Source organism: Drosophila ficusphila, unplaced genomic scaffold (assembly GCF_018152265.1).
Source record: "Drosophila ficusphila isolate 14025-0441.05 unplaced genomic scaffold, ASM1815226v1 contig_106, whole genome shotgun sequence".
Classification (NCBI taxonomy): domain Eukaryota; kingdom Metazoa; phylum Arthropoda; class Insecta; order Diptera; family Drosophilidae; genus Drosophila; species Drosophila ficusphila.
In genome coordinates this window covers 9,749,136-9,762,560 of record NW_025063993.1, presented here as the reverse complement: position 1 = coordinate 9,762,560, position 13,425 = coordinate 9,749,136, and the positions used below count along the sequence as shown (strand labels likewise).

The 13,425-nt window shown below is 45.7% G+C and overlaps 4 protein-coding genes across 5 annotated transcripts; 3 read left to right on the top strand and 1 right to left on the bottom strand.

The window, feature by feature from the left end:
• Window positions 1-9: 9 nt before the first annotated feature.
• On the top strand, window positions 10-956 carry LOC108096241 (vesicle-associated membrane protein-associated protein A). The gene has a single exon (XM_017197666.2). It carries the CDS (start codon window positions 159-161, stop codon window positions 867-869), a length of 711 nt encoding a protein of 236 aa, XP_017053155.1. The 5' UTR covers window positions 10-158; the 3' UTR covers window positions 870-956.
• Window positions 957-1,177: 221 nt separating this feature from the next.
• Window positions 1,178-4,662, top strand: LOC108096296 (transcription factor 25). Of its 2 annotated transcripts, XM_017197770.1 has the most exons (7): window positions 1,178-1,251; window positions 1,333-1,701; window positions 1,764-2,143; window positions 2,444-3,310; window positions 3,373-3,699; window positions 3,786-4,012; window positions 4,285-4,662. In XM_017197770.1, the coding sequence occupies exons 2-7, from the start codon at window positions 1,546-1,548 to the stop codon at window positions 4,443-4,445; spliced, it is 2,118 nt and encodes a 705-aa protein (XP_017053259.1). In that variant the 5' UTR covers window positions 1,178-1,251; window positions 1,333-1,545; the 3' UTR covers window positions 4,446-4,662. The 2 variants fall into 2 exon arrangements, with proteins under 2 accessions (XP_017053259.1, XP_017053261.1); XM_017197772.2 differs by lacking the exon at window positions 1,178-1,251 and having other exon boundaries at window positions 1,331-1,701; window positions 4,288-4,662.
• A 20-nt stretch (window positions 4,663-4,682) lies between these two features.
• On the bottom strand, window positions 4,683-7,253 carry LOC108096297 (actin-related protein 3). The gene is made up of 6 exons (XM_017197773.2): window positions 7,029-7,253; window positions 6,751-6,931; window positions 6,373-6,687; window positions 5,533-6,069; window positions 5,394-5,477; window positions 4,683-5,331 (listed from the first exon to the last, which is right to left on the bottom strand). The coding sequence occupies exons 1-6, from the start codon at window positions 7,070-7,072 to the stop codon at window positions 5,236-5,238; spliced, it is 1,257 nt and encodes a 418-aa protein (XP_017053262.1). The 5' UTR covers window positions 7,073-7,253; the 3' UTR covers window positions 4,683-5,235.
• Window positions 7,254-7,702: 449 nt separating this feature from the next.
• LOC108096295 (importin-7) lies at window positions 7,703-13,354 on the top strand. The gene is made up of 10 exons (XM_017197769.2): window positions 7,703-8,070; window positions 8,827-9,062; window positions 9,119-9,616; window positions 9,678-9,854; window positions 10,317-10,462; window positions 10,526-11,323; window positions 11,384-11,607; window positions 11,669-11,979; window positions 12,041-12,513; window positions 12,577-13,354. The coding sequence occupies exons 1-10, from the start codon at window positions 7,981-7,983 to the stop codon at window positions 12,771-12,773; spliced, it is 3,150 nt and encodes a 1,049-aa protein (XP_017053258.1). The 5' UTR covers window positions 7,703-7,980; the 3' UTR covers window positions 12,774-13,354.
• Window positions 13,355-13,425: the final 71 nt, after the last annotated feature.

The window sequence follows — 13,425 nt, the reverse complement described above, 5'->3', positions numbered from 1 at the left end:
TGTTTTGTCAAGTACTCGATTCTTTTTCCTCACTTTTACGTCTCTGTCAAATCAAGTGTGACCTCTGGGATTGTTAAATTGGTACCGATTTTTAAATATTTCGGACCCACATTTTCTTACAACGCTTTCGAATCTAAAAACAGTAGAAACATTCAAAGATGACCGATAAAATCGCAAGCAAGTTGAACCTGGAGCCATGCGATGGGATCCTCTTCGAGGGACCCTTCAATCGTACAGTGTGCAAGAAGCTGGTCATCGCGAATCCCAGTGAGTCGCAGCGCGTTGCCTTCAAGATGAAGACCACTTCTCCAAAGCTTTTCTTCGTGCGTCCCAACATCGGAGTCTTGGGGCCTGGAGAAAAGGTTATCGTGGACATCTTCATGCAGCCGACAGCCCAGGAGCCGTTGCAAAACCGCCACAAGTTCCTGCTGCTGGCGGCTAATGCAACTGACGACATGGGCGAAATGCAAGAGTTTTGGAAGCAGCAGAAACCGGAGGACCTTTGGGACACCAAGATCAAATGTGAGCTGGTCGATTTGAAGGGTGAACATGGGGAGATCCGCGTTGCGGGAGGTGGTGGCTCAACCGCCAGGGACAAAAAACAGTGCGAGGACCACCAGTTCGATGCCCAGGAGGTCACCGAGCCGGTGGCCAAGTTGCTCAAGCAGGTCAGCATGCTGGAGGACGAGCGTCTGGCCCTTAAGGAGGAGATCGACACCATGCGTGACCAGACGATTGGATCTGAATCTGGCCAGGGGATGATGGTTCGTCGGCGCCAAGGAAGCACAACTTTATTCAACTTTGTTACCTTCATTCTCATCATCTTGGCCGCCGTCGTAGGCGCTTTCTACGGCAAGAACTATTTGTAAACTATTCATCCTGGCATTTTCGGTACTAAGCCTACTAGGCACAAATTGTAAGAAAATTTGTTGTCAATTAAAACAATTTCAATTTAAGTCTTTTCGGTTTCTCGTTTTGATTTCTCTCTTGTATGGGTGTAAATATTAGAGGTTAATAGAAATCAAATAAACAAAAAAAGTTTTTTTTATATCTAAATGAACATTTCAGTAAACAGTTAAACTTAAAGAAATAAAATAAGATACTATTTTTGAATGGTTCCGGGTGTTCTGAGAGATACTAGTTTGAAATCATTTGTTTCGGCAACCTAATTGTGACTCTTTGTCAAAGTTATTTAGCTTCAAAATTTCTGTAGAAAAATAACCCAAGAACATCAAGCTGAACAATTGCAAAGTACGTCAAAACAATTCCCATTTTAAATGCAATAACTGTATTTATTCCTCGCAACCATATATACCTTGGATTTCCTACCAGGCACTTACCAAGATTTAAAAAAGTTTTCTAGTCCCGCCAAGACGTGACCACCTGTCTCGGCCAGTGTTGCGAAACACTTTCTGCCACCGAGAGCTCGACAACCCTGCAGATGTGCGACTGGGAATCCAGCGCAGAAAAAAACAAGAAATACACACGTATTCTGCGACGAAAATAAATAGAATTCCGGCATAAAAATATAAAGACAGCTACAAGATGTCTGCAAGAATGCTGAAGAAGCTGCAGGGCGATGCTGATATACTGGCTCCGCCGCCGGAGGATGAGGATTGCGAGGAGCTGACCGACAATGACGAACTGGACGACAGCGACATGAGAAGCGACCGCAAATCGCACCTGAATCCATTCGATTTGGTAAGCTAGGGATTTTGATCGCCAGCTCATCGGAGATTCCACCACGTAATTCCTTTTTCCAGCTCAATCAGCCCGGTCTAAGTCTGTCGGAGAGTGAGTTTAAGGAGGACGACAACGAAACGGAGCACCCTTCGGCTGCTTTGCCCAATGCCACTGCCTCCGCTGCCAAAAAGAAGAAAAAGAAGCGCAAGAAGAAGGCCAAGTCCAGTGGCAACCACATCAGCAGCGAGGACAATGAGCGCCAGGACAAGTACTTCGAAAAGGTGGATCCGCTGCTTGGCAAGGTCTACGATGCGGTGCCCAGGCAATCGGCGAAACAGGTGGCATCCTCAGCAGCAGCTAGTAGCTCAGCCACCAAAAAACTATTGGCCGTGGAGCTACGCCATCTGAACCCCCAAAACGAGATGCGACGCACGTTTGGCAAGCGGGTGGTTAAAGTCGAGTAAGTGCGGCTTTAAGATACCTCTGAACTCGTAGTAATTCGTCCAGAATGACACATATTTCCTGTTCGACTTTCGAACTACCTAATTAAGATGCCAGCATTCTAACATCATCTCAATCAAATCCCCAACATCAGGTTGAAGGTTGAATTTTGTATATTGGATGTAGACCTGATAGACTAGTAATTAGTCATTTCATTGACATCTCAATAATTAATTGATTTGTGATACGAAACCTCGACTAACATTAATTTTATTAACCCTTGCTAAGTTTCAAAGTAAAGCTGTCCCTTTTTTTTTAGAACCAAGCGCGGCAGGCAGAAGCCAACACTGAAGTCCACCTACATGGTTACCGCCAAGGAATCGTGGCCGGCACTGACCAAAAACACCATCACCATGAAGCTGCTGCCCACCCCAGACTCGCCATCGGGTTCGTCAAAATCCATCATGGACAGCGGGTCTGAAGTCCAGTGGTTCGCCTTCGAGCATAGTCAATACTACCAGGGAGTTCAGCACATGTTCTTGTCCGCCCTGGAGCGCATTGACTCGGAATTCCTTATAACTCTGATCAAACGCTGCCCCTATCATGTCGACTCCTTGGTCCAGCTAAGCGAGGTGTGCAAGATGACCGAGGACTTTGCCCTGGCCTCCGAGCTGCTGGAACGAGCCCTTCTTCTTTTGGAGTCTTCGCTGCACATCAATTTTAGCCTCACGTCTGGAAACTGTCGCTTGGACTACCGCCGCCAGGAGAACCGTTCCTTCTACATAGTGCTCTTCAAGCACGCACAATACTTGGAGGAGCGAGCCTGCAGCCGCACAGCCTTTGAGATCTCCAAACTGCTACTCAGTCTGCAGCCGGACACGGATCCCCTTGCCATGATTCTGGTCATAGACTACTACGCTCTGCGCAGCAAACAATTCGGATGGTTAGTGGAGTTCTACGAGGAGTACAATGCAGCCAGGAACCTCAACCAGCTGCCGAACATGGCCTACTCTTACGCTTTGGCTCTGCATACGCTCCACGGCGCCTGTGAGCGCTCCAACCAGGCGCTTAAGTACGCGCTGCTCATGTTCCCGGGTGTACTTCGTCCTTTGCTGGACGAGATGTCCGTGCAGACGGACAAACGTGTGCTGGCCTCGTCGTACTTCTTTGCGGATGTGTCGGGCAAGTAAGTGGAGTCTTATCTGCCTCGATGATTAGCGGAGTCTAATGCCTTATCTTGCCCACCAGTCAATCACCAGCACTGCATCAGCTGGTGTGCCTGTATGTGTGCCGTGCCCGAGTCGTTTGGCGACAGAACGAGGTGCTGCCCTGGCTGGAATCCAACGTTAATGCAGTCCTCGATCGCATCGACGCAAAGGACCCCCTGGTGAATGAATACAAGGAAAAGCGATCACTGCGGTACAGTGGTACCCCACCGAGGCCCATCCTGCGGCACGTGATCCTCTCCGATTACAAAGAGAAGGTGCCACTGGCCGTTTTCGTTTCCAAGGAGAAGCAAGCCATTATGACCTACGATCCACTGCCGCCACCGAACAGCGTTAATTGCTATCAACGGTGAGTAGCGTATCTCAAAAGAATATTTCCATCTTTTTAAACTATGTGCTGCAGAACAAAAACATTAAGAGATCAATTCCTTTCAGAAAATCCTCGTCGAGCAGCAGCCCCACAACGAACACGAACAATTCCGTATCAATGTTTTTCCAGTCGCTCTTGCCTTCGTTCAACATCAACAACCTGGCACAAGCTGGCCAGCCGCAGGAGGCAGGAGCAGCACCAGCAGCAGGCGCCGCTCCAGCTGATGCTAATATTGAGGCGGACATTGAAGCAGGAGCTGCTGGAGTAGCAGGAGCTATTCGTGAAGCAGAAGGTTCGTATGAGTACTTCTTAATTAAAAACGATTAGGATTTTACAACGTATCATCTCAGAAAATGGCTCGTAAATTATGTCAAGATTTGTAACTTTAATAATTTCTTAATTCATGACCATATTTTGGCAATGTTCTTTCCGAAACTAGGTGTTTCCTCTTTGTCTTTATTTGTTTCGGTTGTCGGGACTGTTCAAATCTTTAAGTTTTTTTTAATACAAAAGGAAGCACAAGCACAATATCAAGTTAACAAATCAACCTCAAAAATGTTTCAGAAGCCGGCTTGCAGCAGTCGCTCACTCTAATGATGGACGCCATGCGGGACTTCCTGCAGAACTTCCGAATCGCCGAGCATTTGCGGTCACCGGAAACGGCGGCGGCGCAGTCCACGAGCAGCAACGACGAAGAGGAGGGCTCCAGCGATTACGCTGACTAGTCAATTTGTCAATTACGTGAAACGTATAAAATTTGGTCGGATTTGTGACCTAGAACGCGTTTTTTGAAAACCACCTTTTGCTATTCTTTCAGCTAAGCAACACCATCACAAAATTGGAACATACGACATATATATACATATATATATTAGAGCAATTTGAACACATACAAAACATATGAACTTATGCATTGAATAAAATTTTCCAGTACAAGCTTTAGATCAAAGGCGGCGACAGTGTTGAGCTTAAAGAATGTTTTATTGATTTATTTAATGCCTTTTCAATTACGCTTATCAATATAACAAACAGATTTCTCATCAATATTTCTTATCGTTTTCCTTTTTTGTTCATTCAGTTTTCTGCGGTTTCTCCATTTGTCTTTCTGTAAACCTTTTTGCATTTATTGCAATTATAAATATTTCTTTGACAAGTAGAGTTTTTTCGTATATAATTGTGTATAGAGCTGGGATTTCCAAGAGCTTTGTTTGGTGTGACTGTATGTGATCGTGTTTGGGTATAGTATAAAAGACGACTTCTAGAAATAATGCACCTTAATTAGCTGGCTTTAACTGGCAGACATCAGTGTTGTTGCTATAAAGTTAGAGTAACATAATCACACGAAATTAAAGAGAACGAAAATGGTTTACACAGAGTTAAGAGCTAAACACGTATAGAAAAGAATACTTTAGCGTGGAATACATAATCGCAATATATATGGTTGAAAAAGAAATCAAATTTAAATTAGAAAAATGTATTAATAATAACTGCTGCAGGCCGATTGAATCGTATCAATTATGTCATGGTGCCGAAGACGGGATTGTGACGGCAAATGCTGGGCCCATACTCTTCATAGGCGGCCTTTGTGTGACACACCTGATAGAACTCGGGCTAAAATTTTCAAAAGGAAACCAATTACAATTTACTCAGGGGATCCAGGTACTTCTACTTACCGTCGAGGCCAACATGCTACCTCCAAACCACACGGCGTACCGCTGCATGTGATGCGTAATCACCTGAACATCAATTGGTTTTGGCTATAACAAAACATAGTTAGAATTATGACTCATTTTCCAAAATGCCAGCACTCACCTTGATGCGTCCCTCGGACAAATTCTCGCTGATCCGGAGACGCGTATCCACCGATCGCTTAATATCTCGCTGCAACCTCCTGCCAAAGTCCTTGAACATTGTGGATCCTCCGCTGAGGACAATGTTGTTGTACAGCGGACGTCGTACATCGATGGGACAGTTCTGGATAACATTATCCACAATCTCCGACAGCGGAATAGTGAAGTCGGGGTTCGAGAACTCTGGATGGAAGAAGATCTCGGGTCCAAGGAAGCGCTCGTAGCCAACGTCCACATTGAATGGCGCCTTGGTCACCGTATTCACACCCGTAAAGTTGCGAATCCACTTGCCCGGCTCCGTATCGTACTTGGCAAATTCTTTGGCGATATCCGGACAGATGTAGCAGTGCTTCTCCTTAATCGCTTTGGCAGTCTCGAGACTCTGTTCCGGTGGAATGCCCACCTCCCTTTCGCGCAGCAAGCTTTGGATAAAAGAGGTGATGTTGCGTCCAGCAATGGGGATGTGCTTGATGCAGGAGCCGATCACGTAGCCTTCGGCCTGAAAAAGAAAGTAAGGTAGATCAATTATAATGAAATAAACAAAGTTTTTTTTTTATAAATTAAACCATAACACTTAACATTTTTTATTGGAATATTTCTTGTCGAATTCTATTTTGGAAATTTGTTTTGAAGATAACGGAAGACCCCGTAAATCATTTCACCGATAATACGGAATGATTTTATCGACCAACAAAAACGAGAAAACCCTAAAAATCCAATTAGCTCTTTCTCCCCATTCGAGCATTCACTGTAGCTATTACAAACACAACTCTGCTGATAAGATAAGGGCTGGGCTATTTACCACGGGTATGACGTGCGTCACTCCATCGCCACTGTCCACCACGATGCCTGTTAGAGTGCGCTCCTCGGCGGACCGGGAGGCCCAACTGGCGGCCAAAGCGAGCACCGCTTGGACAGCAATGTACAAACCAGGAACGTTAAATGTTTCGAACATAATCTCTGCCGTATATTCCCGATTCTCAGGGGTATTTAGAGGCGGCTCAGTAAGCAGGAAGTAGTGGTCCTCGGGTTCGGCGCGCAGATACTTGAAGACACACTGCTCCAGGAAGCGCTCCATCAAGTCCCAGTCCTCCACAAGACCATGACGCACCGGATACTGAAGGAATTTCCAGATAAAGGTGATGGTGTCGGCTTATAATCATCGGTAAAGATTGCTTACCTTGATGGAGTAACCGGTGGCATCAAAGGCCTCATCTCCGATGAAGAAGTCCAGGTCTTCGATGCCCTTTGTGATGCGCCTTGTATTGGTGTCGCCCACTCTGGCCGACTCCTTAATGGCAATGGCTGAGGGAATGATAAACTGGGGCTCCTTATTGCCGGCAAATCCCAGCTTGGAGTAGCTACAAATTTGCAATCATTCAGTATTAGTCAGACAACCTCTTTTTCGTCCAATTGGAAACGAAGACCACCGCGGGCAATCGAAACCAAAAAACTTACCCGGTGCCCACATCGATTACGCATGCCGGTAGCCTTCCTGCCATGGTCGCTGCTCGTTATTTTGCCTTGCTGCTGGTTTAAGCTTGTGAGTTGCGTACCGCGGTCCCCGTTGACACCGATTTGAGATCGTTCCTGCAGCAGATAAACACAGATTTCTATATATTTTCAACCACACCTCCGCCAACGATGTGTCACTTTGCTCTTCGTCACACACACATTCGCGTGTTCACTTACGAGCAGCTGCCAGGGCTGCAAAAATTAGGCAGTTCGGGCTGAATGGCGATTATTCGGAAGTTGTTTTTGGAAAAGGGCAATGGATAGGGATATTTTTAAAATTAATTTTAAAGAAAATTATCTAAGAGTTAATAATCAAATGTAGCTACAATACAATTTTATATTTTTTTTAATTCAAAATTTTTATTGAGACATTTATTTCTTTAAACTATAAAGACACCGCGCTTGCATTGTATAAGCGTAACCTCTGATGGTCTGATTGTGATTGGTTCTTTTATAATTCCTAGTAAGCAATATATCATTTCTTTAATAAAACTGTATTGTTATGAGATATAAAACGATGGGCGAATCACTTTAACAGAATCTATGTTTATCGGTTAAAAGCTAAAGGATAGTGTTTTGCAGCACTATTCGCGCCCTCAGCCGCGGCGCTATTCAACACAGCTGTCGCTGCTTCTTCTACACGCTTCGTTCGTCTCGCGAATTTCGGCGGTGTGTGTGTGCGCGTGTGGAGCCTTTTCCACGTTTTTTCCTCCGGAAAAGAGATTTGCAATTGGGCCCCCGCATTAGGAGCCACTTTGTGCGGCGACAAGTCGAACACGATAACCAGGAACCACGCAAAGCGAGGGTTGCACAGTGGGCGCAAGGTGACCGCCAGACGACGAGCAGCAGAAAGACCGGCGAAACGTGGAAGTAGTCGAAAGTGTAAATCGCAAAAATGGAGGCACAAAAACTCACGGAACTGTTGCGCGCAACTATTGATCCGAATCCGGAGCAGCGGAAGGCAGCCGAGGATCAACTGGCCCAGGTAAATTCGTCCCCTCAGGAAAATAAAATCACGAATTTCGGAAGGTCTTCGAGGTGGCGCCATCGTCTAAAACCATGTGCTTTTTTAATTGTTCGCTTTTAACCTCCCTCTCTCCCTTGTTGTGCACTTTGTACGTTTGTGTGGGTGTGGGGTAGTGTAAACCGATATCGGTCAGAAAGTTTACCCTCTATCTGTTTGCCAGTTTACACCAACTTCTATTTTGTCAACCAAAGGCAACAAGTATGTATGTATATATATCTATGTCATATATATAATATATACAGTTGCATTGTGGTTTTAATTTAATTCTTCAGAAATCAATTGATTTGTTCATACATCATAAATTAATCCCTAGCAAATATCGAAAAATTCCCATTTAATTAGAGCTTACGCAATTCCTTTTGGAATTAAATGTGCCCAATCAGAACGACCAGTCTAATTAGACCCCTCCCTTGGAAACCAATTGCTTTAGACCCACTGTAGAGGCATGCTCATTACGACTGAGTCAGCATCTAACGATTTGCATGCCCCTCCCAACCTCCTCTCACCGCCCCCTGCGTTAATTAACTTTATCAGCATTTATGGCCAGCAACAACTCTTGGCTCCTCCATATAAATTGAGCTCTGTGAGCAGAATTTAAAGTGTTTCTGCCATCGATTCCTTGACCAAATCAAACTTAACCCCACCCAGCCAACAGCTGTGTAAACAAATCCCATACATTCAATACTTTTTGATTATACATTATAAATATTACAGATACACAAAATCATTGGATTCGTGCCCACCATACTGCAGATCGTGATGCAGACGACGGTGGAGCAGCCGGTGCGGCAGGCAGGCGCTGTCTACCTAAAGAATCTGATCAACAGCAGTTGGTCAGATCACGAGGCCAAGCCTGGGGAGCCCATACCCTTCTCTATTCACGAGCAGGATCGGGCCATGATCCGTGGCGCTATCGTCGATGCCATCGTGCATGCGCCCGAGCTGATCAGGTACATTTTGCACATTGAGAGTCCCTTTCAGGAAACTAATTTCCTTCTCTAAACAGGGTCCAACTGGCCGTATGCGTGAATCACATCATCAAAAGCGATTTCCCAGGCCGCTGGCCACAGGTGGTGGACAACATCAGCATCTATCTGCAGAACCAGGATGTTAACGGCTGGAACGGAGCTCTAGTGACCATGTACCAGCTGGTGAAGACCTACGAGTACAAGCGCACCGAGGAGCGAACTGCACTGAACGAGGCCATGAACCTGCTACTGCCCATGATCTACCAGCTGATGGTGCGTCTGCTGGCCGAGCAGTCCGAGCAATCGGTGCTGCTGCAAAAGCAAATCCTCAAGATCTACTACGCCCTCACGCAATACAGCCTGCCGCTCGACCTCATCACGAAGGAGATCTTCTCGCAGTGGATGGAAATCTGTCGCCAGGTTGCTGATCGTGCCGTGCCCGACAGCTCGCACTTGGACGATGATGAGCGAACGGAGTTCCCCTACTGGAAGACCAAGAAGTGGGCCCTCCACATCATGGTTCGCATGTTTGAGCGGTGAGTTGATTGAAGGTCTTTTTTTTACTCTATATAACTTATATTTCATATATTTCCTTAGCTATGGCAGTCCCAGCAATGTGGTTAGTGAAAAATACCAAAAATTTGCCGAGTGGTATCTGCCAACGTTCAGTCAGGGTGTCCTAGAGGTACTTCTCAAGATTCTCGACCAGTACCGAAACCGCGTCTACGTCTCGCCACGTGTCCTCACCGATGTTCTCAACTATCTGAAAAATGCGTGAGTATCTTCGTTTTTTTTGTTTTAAGCAAAAAAAAAAAGCTTTTGGAGTAAAATAAATTGTAGTTTTAGAGAAGATGTTAGACAAATCGAACACAGCAGCAAGCCAAATTAAACTTTGCCCTCTTGTTTTGAGGCTTTTCAAACTTAATTTTAGTAATTTCTGAAAGTCTTGTTCTCTGTAGGTCATAGCTAATCACAGATAGGTAAAAAGTCCGGCAATGTGTATAACTGATAAGATGTTTCCCATACAACTGCATTTAAAAAGTAGATTCCAATTAGTTAGGATTGGTTTTATTTTGCCAAAATGATTTAGCCATGGCTATAACAAGTATTCCCTTGTGTTATTTGGATAGAATTTGCTTCTTTGCTCATAAAAACTATACAGCAATTTAATAAGTTCAGATGCAGACAAAAAATAATTTCCAAAATACCTTTTTTCTTGTTATGTCGTTCTTGCAGTGTTAGCCATGCCTACACATGGAAGCTGATCAAGCCTCACATGGTGGCTGTCATTCAGGATGTGATTTTCCCCATCATGTCGTTCACTGACTCCGATCAGGAGCTCTGGGAGAGCGATCCTTATGAGTACATTCGCCTGAAGTTTGGTAAGAAAACTTTTAGGATAAATAAAACTGCCCTACTAACTTTTGCGCTCTTCTTCTTACCAGACATCTTTGAGGACTATGCTACTCCTGTTCCGGCTGCCCAGTCCTTGCTGCATACGATCTGCAAGAAGCGAAAGGGCATCCTGCCGAAGGCCATGGCCACAATCATGCAAATAATTACGTCCCCCAATGCAGACAATAAGCAGAAGGACGGTGCTCTGCATATGATTGGAACGCTAGCGGACGTGCTGCTGAAAAAGGCTCAATACCGTGATCAAGTGGAGTCCATGCTGACCACCTACGTGTTCCCCGAATTCCAGAACCCCGCGGGACACATGAGGGCGCGTGCCTGCTGGGTGGTGCACTACTTCTGTGACGTTCAAATCAAGAATCCCCAGGTTCTGGCCGAGATTATGCGGTTGACCACTAACGCTCTGCTCACGGACAAGGAACTGCCCGTTAAGGTGGAGGCTGCCATCGGCCTGCAGATGTTCCTATCGTCTCAGGACGAGGCGCCGCAATACGTGGAGGGGCAGATCAAGGAGATCACCAAGGAGCTGCTCACCATTATCCGCGAGACGGAGAACGAGGATCTGACCAACGTGATGCAAAAGATCGTGTGCACATTCACCGAGCAGTTGCTGCCGGTGGCCACCGAAATCTGCCAGCATTTAGCCACCACTTTCAGCCAGGTCCTGGAATCCGAAGAGGGATCCGACGAGAAGGCCATCACGGCCATGAGTCTGCTTAACACGATCGAGACTCTGCTCAGTGTGATGGAGGAACACCCCGATGTCCTGCTCAACCTGCACCCGATCGTTATTAATGTGGTCGGACACATTTTCCAGCACAACATCACGGGTACGTTGGGTTGGCTTTAAACTATTTGAATATATGGTAAATTTGTTGTCTCTCACTTAGACTTTTATGAGGAAACCTTCTCGCTGGTCTACGATCTGACGGCTAAGGCCATCTCTCCCGAGATGTGGCAAATGCTGGAGCTGATCTACCAGGTCTTCAAGAAGGACGGCATCGACTACTTTATTGACATTATGCCTGCGTTGCATAACTATGTGACAGTCGACACGCCCGCCTTTCTTTCCAATCCCAACAGGCTGTTGGCCATTCTCGACATGTGCAAGACGGTGAATTCATAGTTTTGTGTAATATAACACACAAACCTAAACAAATGATTATGTTCTTTAGATGCTAACTGGCAGCCCCGGCGAAGATCCTGAGTGCCATGCCGCCAAACTGATGGAGGTGATCATCCTGCAGTGCAAGGGACAGATCGACTCAGTGATACACATGTTCGTGGAGCTCGCTTTATCTCGGCTAACCCGGGAGGTCCAGTCCTCGGAGCTGCGCACCATGTGCCTGCAGGTAGTGATTGCGGCACTTTACTATAACCCCCAGTTGCTGCTTTCCATCCTGGACAAGATGTCGCAGCAGAACAATGAGTCTATCAGCGCGCACTTTATCAAGCAATGGCTGCACGACACGGACTGTTTCCTAGGGTAAGAACGAGCACACTTTTTGAAAGGTTAGTTAGTTTATTAATTTCCTCATCCTATTTAGCATTCACGATCGCAAGCTGTGCGTTCTGGGACTGTGCACTCTCATCTCCCTGGGTGAAGCCAAGCCACAAGTGCTTAGTGAGGTGGCCAGCAAGATTGTGCCTGCCCTCATTTTGCTTTTCGATGGCTTGAAGCGGGCCTACGAGTCTCGGGCTCAAGAGGAGGAGGAAGAAGAAGAGGAGGAGGATGGGGAGGACTGCGAGGAGGCCTTGTCCAGTGACGAGGATGATATGGATGAAATGGCCCCCGACTATCTGGACAAACTGGCCGAGTTTGCCAAGACGAAGGGCGGTGAGGCAGGTTTCGAGGTGAAGGCCGAGATTAAGGATGAGGATGCCGATTCGGAAGACGAAGAGGAGGAGTCTGTGGGTGATTTGAATGAGACTGGACTGGAGTCCTTCACCACGCCCATCGATGATGAGGAGAATGAGAGCGCTATCGATGAGTACTGGACGTTTAAGGAAGTTATTACAGGTAAAGATTAATTTGTGCTTTGCTTTAACACATATATTTAATACCAACTTTTCTACGCAACAGCACTTTCCGCACAGGACCAAGCTTGGTATGCGCTGCTGACCTCCAACCTCACGCCCGAGCAGGCCAAGGCGCTGCAGGAAGTCGTGGTGACCGCCGACCAACGAAAGGCCGCCAAGGAATCGAAGCTGATCGAGAAACAGGGCGGCTTCGCCTTCCCACAGACCGCCGTGCCCACGTCTTTTAAGTTCGGCTCCTAATTAACTGAATTGACCAGATCACCAGAGACTTGGTCCGATTTCTGACTTGATTGTTTCTCATATTCTTTCCAAAAACTAACAAAAACATCAAACAAAACACATCTGGCATGCTGATGATGACTTTAAAGGCATTCTCCTGGTTTTCGTACACTCCGTGTACCAATGCATGCAGCGTCGATCGATTGTTGCATTATTCAAGTCGATCGTTCGAACGGCGTCGAGACCGCACTATATTTATTGTAGATTTATTTTTTATTTCCTACTTCGTGGCCATGGCGGCCAACTAAATTATGATAACTTAAGTCAAAAGTCCATTGTAAATCTTTGTATGTAAAAAATCGAAACGAAACGAAAAACAAACATGTCGAGGACGAGAAGGTCTCATGTAATGAGATTGTGCCCACCAGCACGCCCCCGCAGTACTCCAAAAATGATGGCATATAGGTCAGAGAATGAGAATTAAACGCAGAGCATTTCACATACATTTTCTTTACACACATACACGTATATTCTGTACTAAATGGAGCGATATTTTTGAAAAATAAACAAAAAAAACAATTTTTAACGTTTGAAAACTGAAATACCTATTTACTTTACTTATTCTGTTTATTATTTTTAAGTTTTTATAGATATTGTATTTCGATTCTTCGTG